The sequence below is a fragment of the Andrena cerasifolii genome, chromosome 10 (assembly GCF_050908995.1).
Source record: "Andrena cerasifolii isolate SP2316 chromosome 10, iyAndCera1_principal, whole genome shotgun sequence".
NCBI lineage: Eukaryota > Metazoa > Arthropoda > Insecta > Hymenoptera > Andrenidae > Andrena > Andrena cerasifolii.
In genome coordinates this window covers 12,837,049-12,863,542 of record NC_135127.1, presented here as the reverse complement: position 1 = coordinate 12,863,542, position 26,494 = coordinate 12,837,049, and the positions used below count along the sequence as shown (strand labels likewise).

The 26,494-nt window shown below is 38.7% G+C and overlaps 3 protein-coding genes across 13 annotated transcripts in view; 1 reads left to right on the top strand and 2 right to left on the bottom strand.

The window, feature by feature from the left end:
* Nucleotides 1-1,850: 1,850 nt before the first annotated feature.
* The window catches only part of LOC143374105 (CD9 antigen), a 47,820-nt gene continuing 23,176 nt past the window's right edge, over nt 1,851-26,494 (bottom strand). The window contains exons 1-4 of one of the 2 annotated variants that reach the window (XM_076821988.1): nt 10,557-11,053; nt 6,108-6,419; nt 5,513-5,785; nt 1,851-5,402 (exon numbers count right to left, since the gene is read on the bottom strand). In XM_076821988.1, coding sequence (XP_076678103.1) covers nt 5,250-5,402; nt 5,513-5,785; nt 6,108-6,419; nt 10,557-10,622 — 804 coding nt within the window. In that variant the 5' untranslated portion in view covers nt 10,623-11,053 and the 3' untranslated portion in view covers nt 1,851-5,249. Of the gene's footprint in view, nt 5,403-5,512; nt 5,786-6,107; nt 6,420-10,556; nt 11,054-26,494 lie in introns of those variants that run through there. The other variant, XM_076821989.1, reaches the window with a different exon arrangement.
* Mrpl21 (mitochondrial ribosomal protein L21) lies at nt 11,259-25,245 on the bottom strand. 3 transcript variants are annotated; one of them, XM_076821995.1, is made up of 5 exons: nt 12,492-12,906; nt 12,033-12,167; nt 11,636-11,956; nt 11,435-11,555; nt 11,259-11,361 (listed from the first exon to the last, which is right to left on the bottom strand). In XM_076821995.1, exons 1-4 carry the CDS (start codon nt 12,589-12,591, stop codon nt 11,455-11,457), a joined length of 657 nt encoding a protein of 218 aa, XP_076678110.1. In that variant the 5' UTR covers nt 12,592-12,906; the 3' UTR covers nt 11,259-11,361; nt 11,435-11,454. The 3 variants fall into 3 exon arrangements, with proteins under 3 accessions (XP_076678110.1, XP_076678111.1, XP_076678109.1); XM_076821996.1 differs by lacking the exons at nt 11,259-11,361; nt 12,492-12,906 and adding an exon at nt 25,197-25,245 and having other exon boundaries at nt 11,367-11,555; XM_076821994.1 differs by lacking the exon at nt 11,259-11,361 and having other exon boundaries at nt 11,367-11,555.
* On the top strand, nt 13,027-23,767 carry Bbc (choline/ethanolaminephosphotransferase 1 bbc). Of its 8 annotated transcripts, none has more exons than XM_076821979.1 (11): nt 13,027-13,390; nt 13,598-13,745; nt 13,836-13,958; nt 14,038-14,141; nt 14,723-14,857; nt 15,653-15,787; nt 16,669-16,800; nt 19,098-19,256; nt 19,341-19,466; nt 19,557-19,695; nt 22,577-23,767. In XM_076821979.1, exons 1-11 carry the CDS (start codon nt 13,154-13,156, stop codon nt 22,651-22,653), a joined length of 1,515 nt encoding a protein of 504 aa, XP_076678094.1. In that variant the 5' UTR covers nt 13,027-13,153; the 3' UTR covers nt 22,654-23,767. The 8 variants fall into 8 exon arrangements, with proteins under 8 accessions (XP_076678094.1, XP_076678095.1, XP_076678096.1 ...); XM_076821980.1 differs by lacking the exon at nt 22,577-23,767 and adding an exon at nt 21,506-21,555; XM_076821981.1 differs by lacking the exon at nt 22,577-23,767 and adding an exon at nt 20,703-21,129.

Here is a 26,494-nt window from a genome sequence, read left to right as displayed (position 1 = left end):
TAGCGCTCTCTCTCGCACAGCTCGGCCGTGCCACCTCTTTTAGTATCATGTGCTCCTATTAACTCGGGCGAATTTCCTGGTCCAAACAGCCAACTCGGGGATAATGTAGGGATCGCGGTCGGTAATGTAACCTATATAAAAGGCTTTTTTATTAGTAACTATGTATCGATTCGTATATAAAACGCATACGAGTGATTACTGAACGTTGTCACAACACTATAGTCTCAAATCCAGCTGTACAAATGTATAAATCATTTTGAAAAGATCGAAAATCCTTGAACAAAGTATGCATTCACTAACCGCGGCGAGAGACTGCTAACTCTGTCCAAAACCACTTCATAGCTGCTTAATTGTAATCGGAATCATTACAACTATCACGTAGGAAAGTAGCCAAGGGTCCATACTGTAAGATGAAACTGCAAAAGTTGATAAATTACATCTAGAAAATGCACCAACAATCGACGAAGCTTGAGTGCCTACATAGGACGGCGCCATTGTTCTCGTCATCGTCTCAAAGAACCGTTAATAACTAATTAATTGTAATCAAAATCTGCGCAACGATCACATAGGAAAGTAGCCAAGGGTCTATTCTTTGAGAGGCGACTCTAAAAGTTCATAAAATATTCGCAGGAAATGAGAAATTAGTGAATTTCCAGTGACTGCGTAATATTTCTATCTCCCTCCTTGTCGCGCACACTAGCGCTCTCTCTCGCACGCTCCACCTATCTCCCTCCTTGTCGCACACGCTAGCGCTCTCTCTCGCACAGCTCGGCCGTGCCACCTCTTTTAGTATCATGTACTCCTATTACCTCGGCGAATTTCCTGGTCCAAACAGCACACTCGGGAACTTCTTGTGGATAATGTAGGGATCGCGGACGGTAATGTAACCTATATAAAAGGCTTTTTTACTAGTAACTATGTATCGATTCGTAAATAAAACGCATACGAGTGATTACTGAACGTTGTCACAACACTATAGTCTCAAATCCAGCTGTACAAATGTATAAATCATTTTGAAAAGATCGAAAATCCTTAAACAAAGTATGCATTCACTAACCGCGGCGAGAGACTTGTATCTCTGTCCAAAAACTCTTCATAGCTGCTTAATTGTAATCGGAATCATTACAACTATCACGTAGGAAAGTAGCCAAGGGTCCATACTGTAAGATGAAACTGCAAAAGTTGATAAATTACGTCTAGAAAATGCACCAACAATCGACGAAGCTTGAGTGCCTATATAGGACCGCGCCATTGTTCTCGTCATCGTCTCAAAGAACCGTTAATAACTAATTAATTGTAATCAAAATCTGCGCAAAGATCACATAGGAAAGTAGCCAAGGGTCTATTCTTTGAGAGGCGACTCTAAAAGTTCATAAAATATTCGCAGGAAATGAGAAATTAGTGAATTTCCAGTGACTGCGTAATATTTCTATCTCCCTCCTTGTCGCGCACGCTAGCGCTCTCCCTCGCGCACGCTTCAGCTATCTCCCTCCTTGTCGCACGCGCTAGCTCTCTCTCTCTCTCGCACAACTCGACCGTGCCACCTCTTCTAGTATCATGTACTCCTATTAACTCGGGCGAATTTCCTGGTCAGAATAGCCAAATGGTCGGTAAAGTCACTAGCTGCTTAAGATAATTTTCTTAACGAATGATAAACTAATAGAGTATTTAGATATTTTACGTAAAAGTGAATAATTATTAAACGATTTTTAAAACGTTCATGAGCCTGCCATTTATTTGCTTTTGCTTCTTAATTATTTTTAAGATTCTTCGTGACAATTCCATTTACACATTTATAAAGGGGGTCGGGTCGGTATATGCAGAAATATAACGCGAACGCAACTATCATATTCGTTTAAATCCTATTTATTGCAGACTGAAACGTTCGAATGTTTCGTATAAATAAGTCACAGAATTATATTTTGAAATACAACTGTAAAAGTACATAAATAATTCGCAGAAAGTAGGTAATTTATTAAAAAAAAAAACATGAGTATCTATTAAGAATGACGTCGTGCTTTGTTTTAACCAAGCCAAGGTGCTGTTAATAACTAATTAATTATACCAGAAATAATTGCAGATATCATAGACTCACAGAGGAAAGTAATCAGTGGTAAAGTAATAATAATTAATCTGAAGAGTTAATAGTTACTAAATAGTAATGGGACCAACTTCGAGTTGTTCCAATAAGTGTATATTCAACTCTTTGAACATCATTTATAACATTTACTTGTTTAACATACATAAGTCGCAAATAAGCCCGTCCGTGTCTCATTCTGTCCGTAAATTCGTAGAATATGGCAAAAGTAATACCATTCGCTATTACATAAATATTGAAAAGTGCATAGGGCAGAGTAGATTCCCGACGAAGAAATTTCGGTGCGTCGTCTTAATAATTATACATTATGTGTACAGTGTATAAGCATGTTTGAGAAGAATCATTAATTAATTAGAATTAAATTGTACATAGTAGTGTTTAAACTTTAAAGTACAGCAGCAAAGCCTGTAAAACATTACAAAATTCCGCAACCAAAAGACCATTGGAAATGTTATAGACGATAATGTAACTTTGGATTCTAGTACGATACATTCTTTTGAAATCTATTATCATCCAAATCCTTAATACGATTCCAATCGTTTAATTAGCTAAATTTAATTTCCCCCTAATCCTCGAAAACTCCGCATTCTTTTTCTTATAGAAAAATAGTATCTTGCTCCACATAAATGGTTGACGAATAATCGAATAACTTTCAAGTGTACATAACTTATTCGCGGATCGAAAATCGAGTACATATATTGAAAGGATACACACATTTGGAACTTAGCTTACGAGAACTTAACTTATGATAATTCACGCAAATATCTTGGCCATTTACAAAGTCGCTCAACGATCGGAAACTATAAAACCCGTAATTAATATCGAAAGATTTTGCAGGGTACTCGTTTGGCGATCCTCTTTCTTTTTCTTTATACTCGATTAACGTTTCTACATACTTAAATAGTATTATTTTACACACGTATCTGATGAGATACACATATATATATATATATCGTATATATGCATAGAGACGACTATATTTAATCAGAATTTTTCAGACACTACGATCACAAAAGAATACTGGTGATCGTTAGATAGAATGACGTTGCGAAGTATGTTAATTTAAGAATTCCTGGTTGATAGAAATGACGATACATACTATCGTCACGTGTAACGAACAATGTACAGGATTATCGTTTCGTAGAAAACGGAAGGAAGATACGTGTAAAATAACATTACAGCAAAGCAGTCACTTAGCATGTTGCCTACCACTTACATTCGCCTGGTAACGAATTTGATTTGTCTCAACAGTCTTAAGAAAATTCATACATACTCTCGTAAAATGAAGTCTGTCGCATAATATACTGGTTCGTTAATCTAGTAATGCGGCGGAGAATTGCTAAGCAACATGTTAATCTTAAGGCGAAATGAATTCGATATATTAGGAATTCAATCTTTACAGACTAGACTTTTCGCTATAATTTTCACTCCATACGTTTTCATTTGAAACACATGCGAAGAAAAACGAGATTTTAAATATTTCCACAATTTTTTGTACCATACTCATCACCCACGATGTAATTACGTGCAAAGATCTGTTTCCGTTCAGTCTACGCTGAGTCATTTGACGATGAACATTTTGGATGAACAATTATTTATGAAACGTTCATCGTGAAATATGGTGATCACGCCTGTAAGACAAAACTATCCCCGAAGCAACTGCTGCTAGTTGCTCCGAAATGAACAATCGTTTGGCAGATCGTTCTAGGAGCATTAGTTTCTTCGAGGTACGACTTTTGAACGCATAGCAGCGATTCTGATCCAATATTACATTTGAATTTGTTACATTATGTCAGCGAATGGTTTGAATTTCCGAATGAATAGCTGCCATGGAATTTCGCGAAAGCAATTGAACACCAATATTCCCGACCTTATAAAACATAGTTGCTTCTGTTTAGTTATATCCTCTCTCTTAAAAGCCTGTCACTCTCTTCCGTTTTAAAGATAACATACATAGACTATAACGCTACAAGAGACCAAACCGCATGGTAGCGTTCTTACAATAATATATAATCTCATTTGGACATCAATATTAATTATCAGATCGATCTTATCAGAGCATTAAAGAATGCTCTATAGCATAAGGATGCTATATTATATATATATATACATACATACATATATATATATATATATATATATTTGTATACATGTATGCACGTATGTTAAAACTGGTATATTGCTGGTAACGGATGAATTTCAGGTTCGGTGTGATTCTTTTTAAAACTACTCGTCGCGTGTCCAAAGTAACTCAAAGACGTCGAAAATGTTTCCAAAAAACTGTATAAATACAAATTGACGTATAGAAAACACTCTGTTGCGCTTGCACAGAAAAGATACAAACTATCATACCGCCGTTTAGAGAGTAGAATGAAATGAATCGAATCAAAGGATACTCAAAACTGTACAAAGTTTCCTTAGGGAATATACCAGTCGCAACAAGAATTGTTGAATCATTGCTCGCACAAATCTCTCGCTCCCTCTCTTTCACACGCGCGCGCGCACACACACACACACACACTCACTCTTTCTCTCTTTTACCCATTAATGTTAGTTTGGTGTACTACTTTGGCCTAATAAAAATGTAAATCATATAGGTACTCTGTATAACATTAAATGCTCGTTCGTGTAAGTCTTTAGCATGGAAAGAGATGTAGATGAAAAGAGCATTTGGCAGTAAAAAACTAAATACACATCTTCCTCAAGAATGAACGTAGCGAATCTTTTTTTTTCTCCTCCTCAAAAATTCATAGATACCAATGTCAATGAGCGTGTAAAATATGTTAAAACGTACATGTATATAAAGGAAATTATAAACATGTAAAATATGTTTGTAAAAAGAATGTCACTTCTGTCCCTGAGCAGGATCATAATACAACGTCCAATGAGCCTGGACCATACACAGTGCCCGATACTGAAACCGCACGCCGGAGCATCGCGCCAGCGCTCAAGATTCGATTTGAAAGTCTCGGCCGGGGCTCAGGAAACTTCTTTCTCATTCCAGTTACAGTCTAGAGACAGACACGAGGAAACTTATTGGGATTGGCACAAAGATCGTAATCATGTTACCGTTTAGAAGATTGTGTCACGGCGATATGTGGCGCAAGGAAGGATCGTAGATCGTACAGTGAACGCTCGAAACTTAGCCGATTCAAGCTTTGTACCGGTCGGACGACCCGATCGCGCAGCATAGGATCAGAGCGAATATCAGGCCGAGGAGCTCCAAGATGCCGATCCCCGCAGCAACGCCTATGATGATGTTCTTTTGGTTGTTCAATGCGTCTATCAGCTTGCCCACGCAACCCTGCACAAGAAGAATGGTATAAGAGTCGTTGGAGCTCGTGCTTCCAGCCGTGATTCCACTGGTGAGCAAAGAGTATCATGATACCGCAATATAAAGGCGAAAGAGATTACCTCGCTATAAATCGCTGGGCTAATCACGCTCGCGACCTTCATGTTCCGAGCCAGCTTGCAGTCAGCGCTTTCTTTGTCCTTGCAGCAGGATTCGGGTACTTTGTACATGTTGTTCACGTCTCCGGAGACAGTCAAACTGACAGGAATCAATGGGTCTTTGGTCGCGTATTTGCTGCCAGTCCAATCCGCTGGGCCATTAGCTCCGCAGCATCCAAGATCAGATTGAAACGTGTCCATGGCTTCTGTGTACGAAGTGTCGTCCCCATATTTATTCTAAAACGAAATAGAATGCTACGGTCCAACACCAGAGCAAAATAGAAGGCCCTAATTCAATGAAGTGGTTAGAATAAACGTGCAACGATCATCCAGCGTGGAAAAGAAGCTAAATGTACGGCAACTTGAGCGAGTGTCTAATTCGGGAGGATGAATGGAGGAATTATAGGCGTCTGACCAGATAGCAGGGCTCGCAGAGACGAATAGACTAATTATAGACACCCGACTATGGAGAGACGACTACATGGTAATTAGACAGTCCCTTAACAGGTAGTTCCAGGAGCGTTCAGCCGCTCGGCAATCGAGCCTGGTAACCTGGTACCTTAACGGTATTTATCACGGAAGACTTGACCAGCTCCTCGAGGCGGTAGCTGTTGCTGTACAGCCAGGCCCCGGCTGCGATCTGGGCGACGATAACCACCAGGAGGCAGCTGAAGAAGGCGACCAGCATGCACTGGGATTCACGGAAAGCGCCGCAGCAGCCCAGAAACGTGACTATCAGCATGATGACGCCGGCGCAGAGGAGGATGTACAGGCCGTCGTAGAAATTGTGCTGCTCCTGCACGAGGGACATCAGCAACGTCTGATCCGTCAGTAGCCATACTGACACAACCACCGCTGCTAGACCCACAGCCTGAAAATTAAAGAGCAAACGTTCTACTTTCTGCTGGTACGTTCATTTTAAAACATCGCGGCTAAATGCCAGTATGTAAGTAGTTGATAGTCACTCTGACGACAGATGGATTTCAGAGATTCTAAGACTCCAAGTTTTCAAGTTCTCGAAGGGAGTGTAACGCAGTGGACGCAAACGACGCATTGTGCACGCGAAACATCCTCTTCCTACTTTGCCGTGCAAAAATATACCTGACCTTTTTAGCCCTATTGAAACAGAGAAAGCAGGGGGACGAGTATTCTGGTTCACGGCTTAAGCGCCGCTCACAATGCACAATATGGAAAAATAATGAAGCATTCTTGCGAAATGGACAGGCCGGGCACAGGGTGGTGCCCTTTTCAATGGCCTGTCCACCAGATGCGAGCATTTCCATGTGCAAGCGCGTGGTCTTTCCCCGGCTCTCCTCCGGCCTCCTTTATAGCCGTTGTAAATCTTTTGTCCCGAAAGTTGTAACTTGAATGACTCCGGGAACATTTCAGATGCCTCCTTGGCGACGCAACGGATGTAATCTACTCCAGGACTTTCAATAAATTGGTGGACTAAGTGGGGACTAAATCTGGATTCTCAGATTTAACAGGTCTTCGGCTGAATCCCCTTGAGTTTCAGCTACGGAGACTGATCGCTACTCCGAGAGACCTCCTACGTCCACTACATCCTGGCTACCAGAACAGAAGCAGTAATAAACAACGCAAGGAACAAGATATGTAAGTACATATCTATCTACAAGATACGCCGCCGCGTTACCCACGATAAAGCCAACAAATGGATTAGATTATTCCCAGCGCGACGGGTCTTCTCGAAGGTTCGCCCTGCCTCGGCTTATTCAACACGGTGAAATCTGTGTTTACACGGCGGAGCAAAGGGCTCGGAGGATCGAAGAGGAAGGGTTCAGTGGGTTAAGCCGGGCAGAGTGAATCGTGACTTCCACTCGACAACGTGTAATCCCCGATGTAGGCATGCCTTTCAAACAGAGGACTTCCTGTATTCTTGGCGCGTCTCGCCTCGCTCGCGAGCCGCAAATGCTTATGTAAAAACAGATGCAAGAAGTCCATGAGCCGAGCCGAACGGATTCCGCACGGATGCGATCAGACATCAAACATAGCGGCAGCAAATCAAGGAGATGGGAGTGAAAAGAATATTGAATATTCGATATAACGTGGCTTACATCGAGTCTCAAAACGATATATCATAATGAATGGCCCCAAAAATATTAAACATATGGATTGTCATATCTCCCCTTCGAATCCCATTCCCACAAAAGGGTCCGCAACGCTCTAACATTTAGGCCACATACATAATGCATTCAAACGCATACATTTCGTAATCTACAGGCGTACGATGAATTTCAATATGTGTTACATAAATCGCTGCTATTTTCTATTAACATTTAAATATTTCTTTACTGCGATTCAATTTCGAAGCGGTTCTGTAAAATCACCAATCGCATAATACAGCTTCGGGTTTGTTTATCTCCATCTTTGTTAGCGAATTCACAGATAGCTACAGTTACTAAACTGTGAGCCCAATGACATTTACTTGCACAAAGTGCTGCCCACGCTTATTAAAGATTAACCACTTAAACGACTGCGGCTAACTGTGCTTATAGAAGAGTAAAACTAGATACTAGTTAACCGCGCGTGTAACGTTTGCGTGCTACTTGCTGTGCGAGCATGGATCCAACACACTGTCGCAGGTAATGCGGACAAGATAATACAAATACGCGCGCGGCTCGTTTGATGTCAGCACCCCTTTGAGTGGCACGATTTCGCTATTCAATCACCAAGATATGCAAACGGAATATCGCTACAAATCGATATTTACATATCCATCCTCGATCCCTTTCGAATGGACTGTTGGAATGATAAACTACTAAAGCGATAAGTAAGCTGTATTTTTGGGTCTATCAAACCCCGTTGCGTTCTCTAGAATCTGCGAAATTGAATCATAGTATAAAATAGATGGGCTAAACGGCACGCATCGTCGTTTTTCCGTGAAAGCATTTGGCACCCTTATTCGGTGCCAACTATGCCAAGTTCAACGACTGCGAGCGCGATTTTATTTTCGAATGCAGTTTTTTGGAGCATCGGCGGCTGGATCTGTGCTCCATTCTTCTATCGCCCGCACTTTCGAACGTAATCGGGGATCAGACATACCGATGAAAATGGACACGCGTATCTGTGCGAGTCGTAACTGGGCCGCAGTGTAGGCCGCGAGATCGTAGGAAGAACATATTCGCTCCCTGACTGGAATTCTATATTTAAACGTACTTATTCCCTGCGTTCAACATTTTCAAGCTAGACCCGATGCTGACACAAGCGCTATTGTTAATCCCTCAGCAAAAAGTTTATGCAAATGCGCATCAGTCATTCCGCGCCGCCGATGCCATGCAGTTTAAAAACACAAAATGCGCCTGAGTCACTCTTGGTTTCCAGGATGTTGTTAAAAGTGATGTGTGCTCTTAAAATTAGTCACTGAAAGAACAAGACTCGCGTGTAGCTTCTTGATAATCTCCAGTAACCGAAAGATTAATAAGTTCTCATAGAGCACGCGTGGAGATGTTTCGGTTGCGGGGTGATTAGATCGCACGAACTGAATCGATTATGACAATCTAAATGACGGAAATTTAGGGCAGGCAGTGATTAATCAGAGATGTACGCACCACCCAGATACAATCGATTCAGCTGCCCTCTCAAATTAACGTGCTCTACGCTGGAAAACTGCGACACGCTAATTAAAGGAGGTTCGCGACGGCTCGCGAGAAATTACTCCGCTAATTACAGTGCGCCTTTTTCTTCGCTCTCGATAGAAGGCGTTTCCAACGATTAGTTAAATGATAATTGAAAGACGCGATTAACCGTATAAAAGCTCCGCAACGGAATTCGATCGTTTTAGTAGGCGATCTACATTATAGTATAAATAGGTAAGGTTGAGGTTTAGCGCGTAGATTTACATTGTGAGAATTTGAAAAGCCCAGCGTACCTATTTAGATGCAATCGATTCAGCTGGGCTAGAAGAAAGTACATTGCCTTCGGGGACAAAACAGTGAAGCAGTGATCTAGGAGAAGAAATCTCTAAGGTCACACGTGCCCACGGGAAATGGGTTGTCCTACTCCAAAGTTTCCGTTTTTACCTATAGGTACCTGACTATTTTCACGAGATTCATGCTTCATCCGTGACAATGGGATTATAAATATTCGGAAGAATGTTGCGTGAGAATCAGAAATCCTGGTAAAAGTAGGATATTACACGAAGAACGGCTCCAGTGGCCTGCTCAACTGACTCGTTTAAAGCGCAAGGGGGGAAGCGTAGATAACTCTCGACTTTATTGTAACGAGTGGCGAAATTTCTCCTTAACGTGATACTGCTTCAATTTATCCAATTACGTTATGAGAACGGAGAGTATTCATTGTCTTTAGAAACAAGTTCGCGTTTTGTGATAAATTGGAGGTCACTCGGGTAACGCGTCTGTGCAGAACGATGCGGCCAACGTTATCAGCGGTGCTGAAAATATTTTAAATATTTTTCCCTAATATATAAACAGTGGAAAATCAAAATGAACGTACTCGAAAGAAATCTTAAAAATACACATGCCGTTTAAATGCTACTGTTAAGCATTGATATATCGATGTAAGTTATTCAAAATTTATCACTAATAATTCAATTCTGCATAGCAAGTGCTACTTTCCACACATACGTGCATAATATTTAAGAAGTTTATTGAACCAAGTTATGCGCACATCGTTATACACACGGGTCGCTCGCATATACTTATAACGGTCACACACGCTACATTAAAAGCTACCCCCTTATGATTCGGCGAGGTGGAATAATTTCATTAATCTAACGTTTCCATACGCGTCAGTTTCTTTCAAATCTCCTGATTACAATCGTTTCGAACATTTATCAATGCACCTAAATAAACACTGCGTATGGGCTGGAAATGCAGATAACTTCATGGGGGGCTGCAGGCTGCAGTAAAGCCATCGGGTATACGTGAGAGAAAACAGGAAGGGGTGCAGCGCAATTACAAACAGCGATTAGATGATTGCGCGTTCTAACGAGTTCTACTCTCTGGTGCCCGCCCCGTTACTAACTTACCCAAAACACGAGGTTGATGCAGAACAGTGCGTATCTGACGAACCCATAACATTCCGAAAGCACCATTTTCCTTCGAACGGTATGTAACACGCGATACTTGGTTAGGTTGCTTTACGGGAGGCTTTATGTGGGAAATGCACGATTCCACGAGCTGATGGGGACCGTTCGTGCTCGGTGGAACGCCAATGCACGGGTTAGAGACGTTCCTCGCCTCGCAGTTATTCAATATCGTGACTGCACGTCGACGAGGGAGAAATGCCGGTCCATTCCACGCGACGGTTTAGAGGCGACTGTCGTGGGATACGAGATGCGACTAATGCGAGTGCTGCGAACCGTCCGTCCGGCGTTCCTCGTTATCGCGAGTGCAAGCTACGAAGAACAGCCTACTTCTGTCGTTTAAACCTTCTTGAAGCTGCAGCCTGTGACGTCATTCAACATCCTCCCACTCTAGTCACTAGCTGCCTATATATGTCTCTCTTTCTTTCACTCCCTTGTGTCCTTCTCTATCCTTCACGCTCACAGTATATCCTTCCTTTTGCTCTCTCTCTCTCTCTCTCTCTCTCTCTCTCTCTCTCTCTCTCTTTCACGCACGTTCGTTTACTCAGTTTACTGTATGTTTTCCTTTCTCTCACTCCTGCGTACACACCATACACACGTTCAAGGAAAGCTCTATGATATTTTGTAATGCAATTTCTCCAACGCTTTTCTTCTATATTTTTATTAGTCTCTTCTTTCTGGGGCTTCTAGTTCTCTATTCATTTCTAACCTCTATTTTCTTCTTGTTTCAATGTGAAACATTAAGTATCTAAATTAACATTAACGATGAGTTTATTGACGCGGGTATTCTTAAAAAGTGTATTCTAGTGGCAATACATTACATTATTATATTTATTGTCGTTTAATATATTCTATCCAAGCCTTCCACTTCCTTCTTTTTGTCGATATCACCGTTTACAGTGATAGAATTTATTCTTAACATCGTTCGCTGTATTCTGTAAACTGTGAAACAAGCGAATGAGTAAATGGACAATTTACGAGATATTCCCAGTTGTAACGGTCGATAGAAATATATATCTTACAGTTCAGCCTGCGAAACTGTTTTCGCTTTCGCATTCTGAAGCGAGTGATTGTGTGAGACAAAGTTTTCTGAATTACAGTCGCGTCAATTGATACCAGCTCCCTGTTAAGAATAGGCCTCCCAATAAGCGTGAAGTCTGTACCACCAACGAGTAACACTTTCTCCAGTTTTAATTTATCACCCGTCTGAGGTGGCCAATGACCGCTCACTATTATAACGTCGCTCTCTGTGACTTTGAACTGTGTTCCGCATAAGTATACGACCGCGAACAAGCGGCCGGTTGATCCAGTAGCTACTTGCCTGTTAATCTCATTTATTACATCTAGAAATATAAAAATATGTTGCAGATACACAGATATTTTGAAGTATAAGAATACAAATCAATTCCAAACAATCACCAGAAGCTTCTTTCTCTTTTTCTTTGTCATACTCGGGGGGGACTACTTCCTCGCAGCTCGGTGGTTCACGAAACCAAGGTAACTTGTATGTGGTACGATAACCAGCTACGGCTCCTATGTTCCAGGACTTTAAAGCTACAATAAGAAATGTCATTTCTCAGAGAAGTCATACTATGTTTCAAAACAATTGCACACTATTATGTTATTGTCAACACTATATTGACAATAACAACAACAATTAATGTACAACGTAACATGAATTGTTTCGTAATAATTATTCATACAGCTATTAAAGAACAGTTTTGAAAGATACATTGCGTCGTTATTCGTCTATACATTGCAATTACCAATAACGTGTTTCTAATAACACAAATCTAAAGAGTGAGGTTATATAACCTATATTCCCGCGCAACTAAATGAACAAAAACTTCATTATTCTTAACTAAAACACCAGCAAACCTGGATAGTACTGCTTGCACACCGTAGCCGGAGAAATTCTCCTAATACATGTACTTGTAGCAAAATTAAATAGCCTGGCAAAACCGGTCAGAGTCGCCATGATTTAGGGACTGATTAAAAACAACGCGATGATAACTCGAAAAATTAAAACATTCATAACACAACCAACGAAATACGCGAATAAATTTCATAAAACCAGGGAGATCAATAAAAAATGAAAGAATACTACTGTCTTCCTTGTAAACAGCACAAAAGTAGAATTTCAAGATGTTTGGGCGGGAGATTTTTAAACGATAGCTTTCAAGCACCATCCACGATCCAGATTAAAATGTATCCAAAAAAGAGACAACTTATTGTGAAACTATATCGTGTCCTTGACGAAACTATTCAAGTTTCTTTATTAGAGTTTACTGTTTAATATGAATGATTATCGCGAGAGTGCGAATAGAATTTGAATATCGAAGACGGCGGACGTGGAAGGATCCATGGTGGTTTGTGGACTTCGTTTGTACTTCCGGTTCAAACCAGTATGCGAAGAGATGTCGTACGTGTACGCGGAACAGTTACTTGTTATGTTTAGTCGTTGCGCTGCGAGGAATCGATGACCGTTGAATTTTCGTAAATCGTTCTTGGTCTTCTGGGTATTCCGGTAGCCTCGAATTATGCAGTTTTATAAGGAAAAGCTACTGTCGCCGGGCCAACTGAAACGCCTTACCGAGCACAAATACAGTTGCACGACCAATAGTCTTCTGGATGGGCTGCTTCAACCTTGGTGGGACTGGCTTGTTAGCAAAGTTCCACTTTGGCTGGCACCCAACTTGATCACCATCCTGGGACTTATCGTCAACATCGTCACTACGTTAATCCTCGTTTATTACAGCCCCGATGCTAAAGTTGAGGTATCGCCTACATAACCTATTTTTTTTCTGTGATTGTACGTTTTCCGCGCTGTCAGAGTGATTTCTTTCTTGGTCTCACAAAAACATCTGATACATATTCATTATAAAATTAGCAAGTTAAGAAATAAGTGGAGACTTATTGTCAATGACAATGAGATAGTCCGGAGAAAGGTGTGCGCGAGAGCATAAATGCTTAATGTATTTTAGACGCCTAGATGGGCATGTTTTCTCTGCGCGCTTGGCCTTTTCATCTATCAGAGTTTAGACGCCATAGATGGCAAACAGGCTAGAAGAACAGGGACTTCCACTCCGTTGGGCGAACTGTTTGATCATGGATGTGACTCCATATCAACGGGTAAGTTGTCTGAAGCGATAAACTTAACGATATACTTTGAAAACAATGTTTATCGGGATAAGCGAAAGCATTGTGATTTTATGTTTTTAGTGTTTGTTGCCCTATCGGCGTGCATAGCGGTACAACTAGGATATTACCCAACATGGATGTTTTTCCAGTGCTTTTGTGCTATGACTCTTTTTTATTGTGCTCATTGGCAAACTTATGTTTCAGGTAAGAAATTGTGCCATGTAGGAGCTAGTAATAGTTCCAACAAATAGTTTTATATTTAATCATAAGCGTTCTTGAACAGGTTCGCTGAGGTTTGGCAAGGTAGATGTCACGGAAGCCCAGTTTACCATTATAGCCATTCATCTAATTTCTGCAATCTTTGGACCTAAAGTGTGGATGATGGAGGTTGTATTCTTTTCAGTAATGCTTGTTATATTTTCAATTTTATGGTGTCTGAAATGTTTTATATTAGCCAGGAGAGCAATACAATACTCTGGACTAAGTTGTTAATATAGAATTATTATACAAATGATTACATACATCTTTATGTATGTAGCCTTGCGATGTCAATAAGTTCGGTATTTCCATGATATCTATAGAATGATTACCATGATACCACCACGGTTACTTTCACTTTTTGTCAATTTTTTAAATGGATTTAAACTTTTCCAGATGCATCAAACTCTTACCTATCCATACAATATTAAGTCCGTCATATTTTTTTCATTTAAACCTGCATCACACTCTTCTTATGCCTATTTTCTTTCATTATTACCTCCGCATTATAACGCTCCTACAGCTAAGCGATTCGAATACAAGCATAATTAGTGATCTAAACAAAGGGAGGAAATTAAACTGTAGATGCTTTTGGGACTCTTAGAATTTTTATAGCGAATCTCGCATTCTCTATCTCAAGACTCATGAAGCATATCACCAGATTTAAGAACGATATTTTTGCATGAGTCTAATGAGATTATTTCTTGCAGATACCATACATAGATGGTTTTATGTTTAAGTATTTAATAGGAGTTATGACAGTGATTTGTGCACTGGCAAACTTGTATTCCATCTTTTCGGTGATTTTCACCGGAGGAGTGGGCAAGAATGGTTCAACTGTGGCTGTAAGTTAGTCAAATTAGACTTTTGTTTTTGGAGATATGGAGATGGGAACAGCATGGCATGAGGAGCGGCGCTGAAAAGCCCTTTTGTGCTATGAAACTTATTACCTTAACCAGATTTCTTACTCGTTCAATTCCCCCTTCACTCATTTCTTTTTCATCTCCGTACATTTCATTGTGTTCATAATAAATGCATTACTTGCATTTGTCTTTGACGATTACGTTCATTTTATTCAAAGAAAGAAAGTATTTATCGAGAAGTATAATATGCTAAAAGTGATATATAGGACATACGTTTCTGTAATATAAATTCAACTGATATCTTGTTAACTTTTAAACACCTTTTATATGTTGTGCTTTTGAAACAATTTCTATAGAAAAGATTTACCTTGCTGTAACATGTAAAATGCATAAACATTGTAATATTAATGCGCCTTTTTTTAAAGAGTGATTTTACCTAGTTTAACAACTAATTTGAGAGGCCCAAAGCAGTAGGTAGATTACCTAATATGTAACTTCTCGTCATGACCATTAGCTCGATTTTTATAGCGTAAGTCTCATTAAAATTAAAAATAGGCAAGTGATAAGAGAATTCTTTACCTCACTTTTTACTATATTCTGCAGCTCCCTCGTGCCTAATGTTTTATTGTTATATTACTTTGAATGCAAATGTGGGCCACAAGTGGAACTAGCCTGTCTAAAGTCTTTCGATGGACGATTAGAGAATTATGTAGGCTAAGGAATCGAATAATTTTTCTACAATATTTATAACTAGTAAGATTTTGTACATTTGTTTAGATGCCAGTGCTTGGTGTAGGCACAGTCAGTAACTACGTAGCAGTGTTATTTTATGCAGGCTACATTCATGTATTCCTTGAATTCTGTAAAGTGTTTGAATCCGGTGGGATTGGAAAGAATGGTTCCACGATTGCAGTAAGTTCCAATAATAAAAACTGGCTGACCGCATAGACACATGTACCCATATTCTTGCAACTATAGTGTAGTAACAAAGTATTTCGTCCTTCATTCTGCTTGCCTCTTTAGATTCTGAATTTATTTATTATTCGTGTTAAGAATATAGTTTTTGTGTTACTAAATTTCTGCCTTATTTATATGCATATTCATTTTTTACATTAAATATTGCCTTATGGTGTGCAGGCTATGGAGAAATATGGCTTATACACTAGTATTAAAACTGAAAGTGCTGTTTCTTCTGCGCACATTTATCTCCTATTCTATTCGTACGCTTAGAACTTTATTCTTTCCGAGTATTTGGCATTTACTGTGAATATATTTCTGACATGAGCGTACAGCTGCCTATTATCCTACAGTTAGTTGCATAATAATTTTCAAGCGATACGGCCGGCCGCAACAATGTACACTCCTCACAGGTGGATGTAAGAATTACTAAAAAAAAGAGTACTGTTTTCTCATTTGTTTTATGGAAAGTATTTTAGGGTGGAATCATTTGCTTTTAACCCTAGGACATACGATCCACAATTCACACACAGGGCGTGTTAAAATTTTAATGCAAGATTCATTGGATCATTAGCATACTCCGATAGAATCATTTGTCATTTTAATTGAGTCGCTGTTTCCAAATTCCTCAAAAAGTATTAGACAAACTCATTTCCTTTTTCTCTTAAAGCTTGAGCTTCGGCTAGATGATTGAGTATACAATTCCGAATGTTTGAAATTGTTTCAAGAGCAAAAAGTTGTCATTGCTGTGTGTGATGAAATAATATGCCAGGAATCGGTGTTAGAAATATATTTCGAATCAACTAATAGAAAGATCTTTCGTGTCACTCGCACAGTTGCCATACACTGGCACAGAGGTCAAGGTGTTTCCATTATGGGCTGCTGTGGGCATCGCTATTTTACTTGCACAGAGCAGTATATCCGTCATTCTTGCCGGTGGTGTCGGAAAGAATGGCTCCACCGTCGCAGTAAGTCAGTTCAGAAATCATAGGATCATTGTGTAGTGCACTTTGCGTTTTACTTTAATTTAGGCCCGTTTTAGAAGAGCGACTACATATTAGCTCCCGTTTTGTGTATAAAACAATTTTGATACGTAAGACGCAAACGTGAAATAGATGTATACGTTGGTAATTTTCTATTAAACCGTTAGGATATATTGTGAATAATTATTAAATGATTAATTGCAGATTGGTTGTGTTCTTGTACTAGGGTCATTCCATGCGAAATCGGACACTTTTCGGAGTAACATTTCAGATTTAGGTGAAACATATCTCGAAGGATTTTTCAAAATGTCAAAAATTCTGGATCTTACAGCTCTTTGAAATATAGTGTTAACTTTTTTTAAAAAAAAATTATAACTGTTGAGCTAGCAAACTGATCAAAATGAGCTTTTGGGTGCTTACAATGAAGACATAAGAGTACCTAATAAAAATTATTTAACTGAAAAAAAAAAATTTTTTGACCATTTATTTTGCAATTGTTCTAAACAAATGCCATGTTTTAATAGCGGGGCACTATTTAAAATTAAAAAAAAAAAAAACAATTAGGGTATAATCCTATTTGTCCTCTTTACGGATCCGTTTTCAGAAATACGGATACTTTAAAATTCGCCAAATGAAAATTAATTGAATGTGACGACGCGTCGCGAAGCACCGACTCGACTGGCTGAGCCGTGCGTACTGCAATATTGAACTATTTCTTTTATTCTTAACCTTGCGTGGCCTTGAAAGTCATAGTATACCACATGGTTGAATTTGTCTTGACAATCACTTTCATATCGGGTAATCAAATATGTAGCGTTACATTTGAAAAACTGAACGTCACCTTCGGTTCACGGAAAATATCGCGAACACCAAAAGTTGACATACCGCATTATGTTCGGTATAAAAAAGCAGTAAAAGTTTTCCTCCTTCAGTTTTTTTTCAAATACTTTACATTTACGAGAACCCTGTATTAAAATATCAGGTATAGCCGCTTGGCTGCTGCTAGTAACGCATGACTCAATGCCAGCCAGTCGAATTTTCATTTCGCAAATTTTAAAGTGTCCGTATTTCTGAAAACGGGCCCGTAAAGGGGACAAATAGGACTATACCCTCATTTTTTTGAAAATTTTAAATAGTGCCCCGCTATTAAAACATGGCACTTATTTAGAACAATTGCAAAATAAATGGTAAAAAATTTGTTTTTTCTTCAGTGAAATAATTTTTATTAGTTACTGTTATGTCTTCATTGTAAGCACCCAAATGCTCATTTTGATCAGTTTGTTAGCTCAACAGTTATAAATTTTTTAAAAAAGGTTAACACTATATTTCAAAGAGCTGTAAAATCAACATTTTTTTACATTTTGAAAAATCCGTCGAGATATGTTTATATATCGCTAACGGCTACAATATATCCAAGTTTCACCGAAATTTGAAATGTTACTCCGAAATGTGCCCGATTTCTCATGGAATGACCCACTACCAAAATATATAATCTATTTGCTTTAATTCGTACGCAAGTAATTGTAAGGGTCTAAATTTTGCAAGAGCACCGCACAGAACTGTTTACTGTATCTTTGTTGCCACATTGGTTAACACCTTTTCCCTATGCATCTGTGACTCTGTATTTGTATTAATACATCACACATATCCTCCATTCTATGTTCCCATTCATGAATTGCACCTTCCCTCGCAACGATTACCAATTACGAAATATTGCATGCGCCGTACTAAACTTTTTTGCATGTATCTAATTGTCTGTAAGTAACGATAGAATGGCAGTAGTTAACAAATATGCTTCGTCTTAATTAACTTTGGACTAACTTCAGTTTATTCTTTGCGTATTGTGCGCATTATGTTTGACTTTTCTATTTTAATCTTTACGCTTTACGACACTAAACAACGGAGTTGTGCATGACGAACTTGTTTCTAATCTTGAGTGTTTAGAAGAATGCATCTTGCATTGGAATATATAATATGATAGTTGTACAATGCAAAATTTACAGTTATTGAAAAGGGTTTGAGCTTAGGAAAGATATCGGTTTTTCTTAATAAATTATATGAATTCTAAGTATTAGATTGTTACTTCTTTTTTTAGTAATTCATTTCTTTTAGACATAAGTGACCCTCTTACCACTCAATATTTAACAATTGCGTAAACATTAACTATTAAAAATTCAGCTCCATTTGTAAAAGTGTGTAGCATAAAATTGACTTTTAAATGCTGTTTTTACCAAGACCGTTGCTCTATGGATACTTCTTCATAAATGTTTATTCCATTTCAGGGAACATCAGTTTTATCTCCAATTATTCCATTTAGTTTTGTGGTAGTACCAGCTTTTATAATTTATAGAAAAAGTGCTGAGCACGTATACGAAAATCATCCTGCATTGTATATACTTGCATTTGGAATGGTCGCAGCCAAAGTTACCAATCGATTAGTGGTAGGTATATAAATAACTTGTACGCTTCATTCTACTTAAAGTTGCACACCAAGTGCCGTATGATATCACTATTCGTTATTGCAGGTTGCACATATGACAAAAAATGAAATGCAATATTTAGACAGTTCGCTGATCGGACCAGCAATGCTGTTCCTGAATCAGTATTTCAATTTCTTTATCAAAGAATATTACGTTCTTTGGCTGTGCTTTGTAAGTCTAATACTTTCTATATAGTTTCACCGATATCTCTTTAATCGGATACTGTATATTTACACGCCTTGTGTTTGGACATGTTTCTAGATTTGGGTTACTCTGGATTTGCTCCGATACAGTGCTCAAATTTGTCTTGAAATCTGCGATCACCTGAAGATCAAACTATTTAGGATACCATTAGGGGATCATCGGACCAGCCAGGTTTCTAACACAGCTGAAAAGAATGGTACTATCAGGTCCCAACGTAACAGATTGCAAAAGAAACATCACTAGGGTTTAATTGTGATAATAAATGTGCTGTATGATTCGTTTTGTGTATAAAAGGTTGTTACGAGGTAAGGCAAGAATAGGGATTTGATAAGTTTTGTTATATTGACTGTATATAAGAGGTTCGAATAGTACAGTTCATTTGTTATCACATTAATTTATGAACACGCCGTATCTAATTAGTATTGAATATAAATAATAAAAAGAAAAGGTCCCATCAACGCCTGTTAATAAAAAATTAATCACTGCTCGCCGTCAATTAGAATCTTTATGCTGTCGACGGCGAGGGATCGTGACCCTAACGATCGAAGCTATGATTTAAACAAAATATATCGACGAAGTACGAATCGATACGATTTATCGCAAAAGCAACGATAAATGAAAAGACATGACATAAATTTTAAGTAACTTCATAGCACATTGTTATAACTTCTCTTTTTAAAAATTTAATTAAACTGCTAGATGCAAACGATTCACTTAATTTCTATTTATTAACCATCAAGAACTTAATTGCAACTGACTATGTATATTGATTTGCAATACAGATATCCCAATAGTCAATTATAACAGGAACTACTTCTAGCATAAGAAACCTACCAAAGATAGTCGCTTCAAGCTAAAGTGGCCACAATCTAGGATATCTGTTGTTTCTTCTTCTTTTTTTTTGTTTTAAAATACATCTCAGGTTTATTTAAATGAAGAATCTTTTGGAACTGGAGACCTGCGAGTCGGGGGCGTAACTATTCGTTAACAGATCATAATAATCATGTATTTTGAAATATACTTTTCTTTTTTATTGTATGTATTTAGATCGTCGGTGTTCTATAGTCGTTACGATTGATAGAAACTAAATATTACGCCAATATGCGCTATTTGATAAGGAACGATTCAAACAGAAAAGAATTAATCCAGAACATTTCTGCTATGCATAGTTAGAGTCGTGTATTAAAGGAAAAATTATTTCAGGTCTTTAGTAACATTATTCGTTGGAATTGACAGTGTGTTCTTTCGACGCACTGCATTGTAAAAAGTATTAGCTTAAGGGAAAAGTTCCTTCAAAAATATATTAACATTGAGACCACTTTCGCACTTGGTGCGAAAATCGAGGGAGGCAAATTTAAACTCGAAGAGGAAGGAGAAAGCAGAGAATAATGTTCGCTTTGTGTAACTTATGAATTGAGATCGGCTCATAAAATGGCATTATTTCGTTTTGGAGGGTACCATTAGAAGGAACCCTTGGAAAAGTTAAGATTATCAAGACGACAATACTTCTAAGTGACTTTTCTGCAGTATTGCCCGGAAAATAAATATACATCTAATATACTAATGTAGCGTATCTTGGTTTCTGTTCGTGAATTGTATGATACATTTTGGATAAATGATTTTCCTATCACGAGCTTATCTTTCATTTACACGTTTTCATTAGAGAAGCTTGACATAACAATCAGAATTTTCGGTATTACTTTCCCTTTTTTCCTTCTTCAGAGCTAATCCGTGTTAATCCTTCCAAGATGGTTTGCAAAGGCGACTACCCCGAAATGAATCTTACTTTCTAACGTAACTCTTCAGGCTTTTACAATTTCAACTCGCATGCCGCATCATTGTTTATCAGTCCCAGCGTCTGTACTTGTCCTTACGAACTGAAAATTTTGTAAAGGAACTATGATTGTTCAGACGAACAGTGAGAGATTCTGTTATCGCTCTGTGTATTTTTTATGCTTATACTAAATTAAAGCATGATGTGTTTTCTGTCGAATTGGACTGTTTAGATTCAGGATGTTCGTCAAAGCAAAGTATGACCTAAAAATTATAGTTGTACGATAAATAAGCCAAGCACGTGGTAAGCAATCGAAATGCTCTTTGAAACAGTCGTACGCACTTCTGGTACATGTAATTTTATAATAATTTATAACTTTACCTTCCTTTAATGTTTGACTTGTATAGTTTTCATTCTAACACAATTATTCAGATAAAACCAAGTATTTGTGATTTTCTTGTCCGACCTTGCGCCGCTAACTATTAAATGTTTATTGAATAACTAATGAGAGTAGAAAGTACCCGTTTTTATTAATGATTCAGAGATTATGAGGTATGTAGTCCTGCCAGTAATAGAGGATTGATAGCATGCAAAGTCGCTTGTCTGAAATGCTTTGTCGACCACGTTCAGGATGTTTGGTGTCAGGATTCTGCAATGTCTTTCTCAGATTCTTCAAGTTAACAAGGCAAAGAACTTCTGAACACAGTCGTTGATTGCTACTTATAAGCAAACATCTAAGCATGGAAAAGGGTTCGGCACCCATAACTCTATTTCGATGCGTTTGATTGTACATTCTGGCTCCGCTTTCAGTTTTTGCGTAAGACTTGCAATTCTATCAACGAGGAGAGGAAGTAGTTTTATAGAGACAGCTGTGATTTTCTGGGATTAAATGATGACCGATCCCTGATTGATATTAATGTAATGAGTGGTCTGTTATAAAAATGGGGATAGTTACCTAACGTTAGGTAGTGTCATAATGTGTTACAATGTAGTATAACGTGTTACGTATGTGCGAATAACACCTTAATGCCTGATAAATGTAGCCCGATGGACGAATACTTCAGGAGCAGAAGTAGTTTGCCAAATTTCACGTAATAACAACAAAATTATTCAGATAATTTTAACCGAGCAAAAGTTTTGTATCTATAATCTTATGTTCTTGGTACTAGAGACTTAAGGGACTTTTGCAATATCAAGCGCGCCAAAGTCTAAAGATGATTTACCTAAATCGTACCAAGGTATTCGCACATACCCAATGTCAATGTTATTATTCGTTGGTATGCATGAATAGTTTTGTTCACAGTTCGCATGATGGTGGAACAAGAGCCTCTGTTAGACGAGGACTATCATCACGGATCTGATATCACCCTCGACCTATGACGGTTGCAAAAATATTCAACGGCATAAAGATGGTATCTCAAAAGTACAAGGTTACGCAAAAGTCTCTAATACCTGCAAATGGTCATATTTCTGTATCTCTTTTACGCAGCGTAAGGGACTTCAACTAAATGTAAAGTTATAGCTGGCCTTGGTCCTCGGCGGATCATATTTTTATCAAGATTTTTTACATAACAAAGGAGAAGAGTATAAAGCGAAATATGTTTCGAAGGCTCGTGTAGATAGCGAGATGTGAAACTGGTGAGAACTTCGCGTTACCCAGTTGTAGTTCTACTGATAACGGTGATAGGGATTCGTTTCCCATAAGACTGCCCAGTTCGAAAGTCTTGAAACGAGCAAGATAAGAGCGTTATTTTCTCATAGTACCTTATAGCGGGAACTGTGAAGTGCAATTCCGTTACCGGTGACAGGAAGTCAGTTAATATAGTTGTCTTTATATAGCCATAAGTACCGCGAATCGTCAGATAAGACTTTGTTACTGGTAACATGTAGATTCGTGCACTGTACAAAACGATAGGAACAACGGTTTTTTAAATTATTTATATACGAATGTACAGCAAGGTGAAGGAAATAAGTGTTTTCCCTCGTGCGGTACGAAATGAGAGTTTTAGCATAATAGAATATATATGAATTTTTATCAGTCATTACCGAACAACGACTTCCAATTCTTATCGGAGCTACGTAACATCGAGCGCTCGTCGCATAGGAGATTGGAAATTGTATTATTCTAAACCGTAGTTGTAAAGTAAATCTAAAAGATGAAGATAATTTTGTATTAACGTTTACCGTAACATTTATATTCAAAGGTTCTCGCGTTAGCAATTAATTTATTCACGAGCAGCTTCTATTCTAGCGAGCAAAACTTCTAAATTCTCAGCAAGGATCGTAGAGTTACAGAAAACTTAACAGTATTATCTCGATTAACTCCGAATTAGGTCGTCATTGAGAAAGCAAAAGTGTACCATCGACGAGACTCAAGGTTCCAATTAAGAGCTGAGCGCCCTAGATACTACCATGAATTCTAAAAATTATAACTCCGAACAAAATGTAATTTATGTAATTTATGTGATTTATGAAATAAAAGCTTAATCGACAATCCACGTTTTTAATAGAATTTCTATGCGACCGCTTAATGTGCTCCGTCCCCTTTAAAAGTGGCACAAATTCGAATAACGATTAAAAACTTTTACACCCTCGCCTCAAGGGGGTAACTGGGTCAGCAGTAATCATTATTTCCCGGGAATTCGGTCAGCCGTAATATTTCAGGGCAGTTCGACGAAACGTTTTATTTTATTGTTTAAAGGGGCGGGGTATCTGAATTTATATGGCAGGCGATGGCATCGTACTCTTTGTCATAATATCGATTCATTTATCGGTTCGTGTACCACTTACAATTTTTATATATATTTTTCTGCGAATATGAAGAAAGATGGAGGGATAGACGTCACAAGGGTGAAATTTCCGATGGAAGAAAGAAATAGCATGCATAAGCACGTTCTGCCCCTGACTTCGAGGCTCGTTTTTTGCCGAGTCTGAGGACCTCGAAGATTCGTGACCGAGCTACGTTTCACCTCCTACCCCTGCTCGTCTATTCGGGCTGGGACACCCTTTCAAACACTCGGCCGCCCTCGATATCACACCTCCAGGAGCGTAGTCCCTTCTCGGTCACCTTCTTTCCTTTAAAGTCGAATTAACTCCAGTTTCGAGTAGATCAAATACCATAGAATCACCTCTTCTATTTCTATTTAATTGTTTTCAACAACTTTTAAAAAAAAATTCTTTTACCAAGGTGTTTGATATTTTTCAAATTGAATACATCGAAATTCTCGGTAGTTTCATACTGAATTCGATTAAACCTGCGAGGTTAATCGAAGTACAGGACTCTCCACTTCGATAGAGTGGAAAAACAAACCCCTTTTCAATGTTTAAGGTAGTTACATTAATACTGTAGTCTCTTGGAAATTAATGAATAGTACCATTAATGAATAGTGCGTAGTATACTACTAGCGTGTGTACGCATGCGCGGCGGGTCAGTTCAACGGCGGGTAGTAAAAAGCGCGCAATTACGATCAGTCAGCGCTGAACCCCGACGTTGTAATCATCGTTGATGAATGAATTCTTTCTCATTAATCTACCAAGACCATTTCGAATGCCAGGAACTTCTCTTCCCTATTAGAAACATGATTCTTCGCCTACTCTAATAATAAACTATTTAAACCTAACAGTTCCGCTATCAACCCCTTCAAGCCTCGGAACATAAATTGTCTTAAATACTAAATACGAATACTATTGCGATAATTAGTATATTATAAAGGAATACGAGGGATAGCTTTTGAGTATAATAGCTCTAAGACTCCAAATAAAATGCCACATCAATTGAAAGTTAAGGGAAATTTGAAAATCCAAGTGTTGCCTTAAAATCATCGAAGCTATATATAAGTCTTAAAGAGGTAAGCTTAAATTATTCTTGATCAAGACAATCGAGCCTTGCGAAGGGCTCCGGAAGCTATTGTTACGATACCTACGTCCCTGCGTTCCACCTCCACGTTCCCCGAACATCCAGCTAAGCCTGACAACGTTATTGATCCAGCTGGCAGCAGGGCACACGTCTATGCAACGAGGCCATCCATTCCCGAGGATGGTGTACGCGCTCCCTGGGCCAAACAGAAGATGCCAACGTCGGATTTCTGCTTCTTACGTGTCCCTTAATCGCGTTACCCTTTGCCTACGCTCACTTTGAGCCGCTCGATGCCCCGAATTGATCACCCTGCCCACTTCATTTGCTCGCCACGCGTTCCAACGGGCGTAGATATCGCGGACGACGAAGGAAACTTGAAAGGCATTCCGTGCGTAACGAAACGACGTAGATTTCACCTAGGAAAATTCCAACGAAGGAACAATTCTAGAAGCTTTCTGGAGGTATTGCAGTAATTAATTTAATTTTTTTAAGTAATAAATAAATAAATAAAGAAAATTGGAAGATTCTAAAATGCTCAAAATCCGTGAGCTACTCTATTAAAGAACTGAAAAATAAATACTGCTTTTAATGGAATTCTAGAGTGAAATTTCACGCTCTGATTTTGATACGTTGTTTACACGGTATTACTTGCAGTCCGAGGAAAAACAACTGCAATTTGCTTCATTCATGGCCTAATATTGTCCCGACGTGATTCGAAGGATAATGGAGCCCGCTGAAACGCGTTCGACAATCGAATTTCGAGACTGTTAACAGTTTCGAAACGCGCGTACACTCGCGTACACTCGCGTACACTCGCATAGAAGCTATGATAACTGCATTATACAAGGTCTGATAGGCCCGCGCGTGTGTGGGTGGACGTACGCATAGTAAAAGTCGCGAGGAACAGTGGCGCAATTAACTCGTGCCAGCTGGCAGCTAAAAAAAGCGTAATTTCTATTCTTGCAATATCTTCTTAGAACATTCTGAGTAAAGGTACTATAACGAGGTATCGGATTAATGCTCCTTCAACGTATAGATGCTGCACTCGAATTTAGTGGGATTCTTGAAAAAACGATACGCCAGCGCTTCCATGAAATATAAATTCATTAAAAGTATAGCGTTTCATGCTACGCAGGTTCTTTCAAGTTTCTTCCATGTGAATCGTGCATGAGATGAATGAACACTCGCTTGGGATAAGCCCTTTAATTTTCTGCGTAATACTGTCAGTTCAAGGCAACTCTCCGACTGCAGGGTGTCATCCTTGAACTGAATAGTTAACTAAACGTCCATCGGGACAGATATCGAAGCACTCGAAAGATGAATTTTTCCAGAATGCACACGCTCATTTCAAATTCTTTCCCGCTT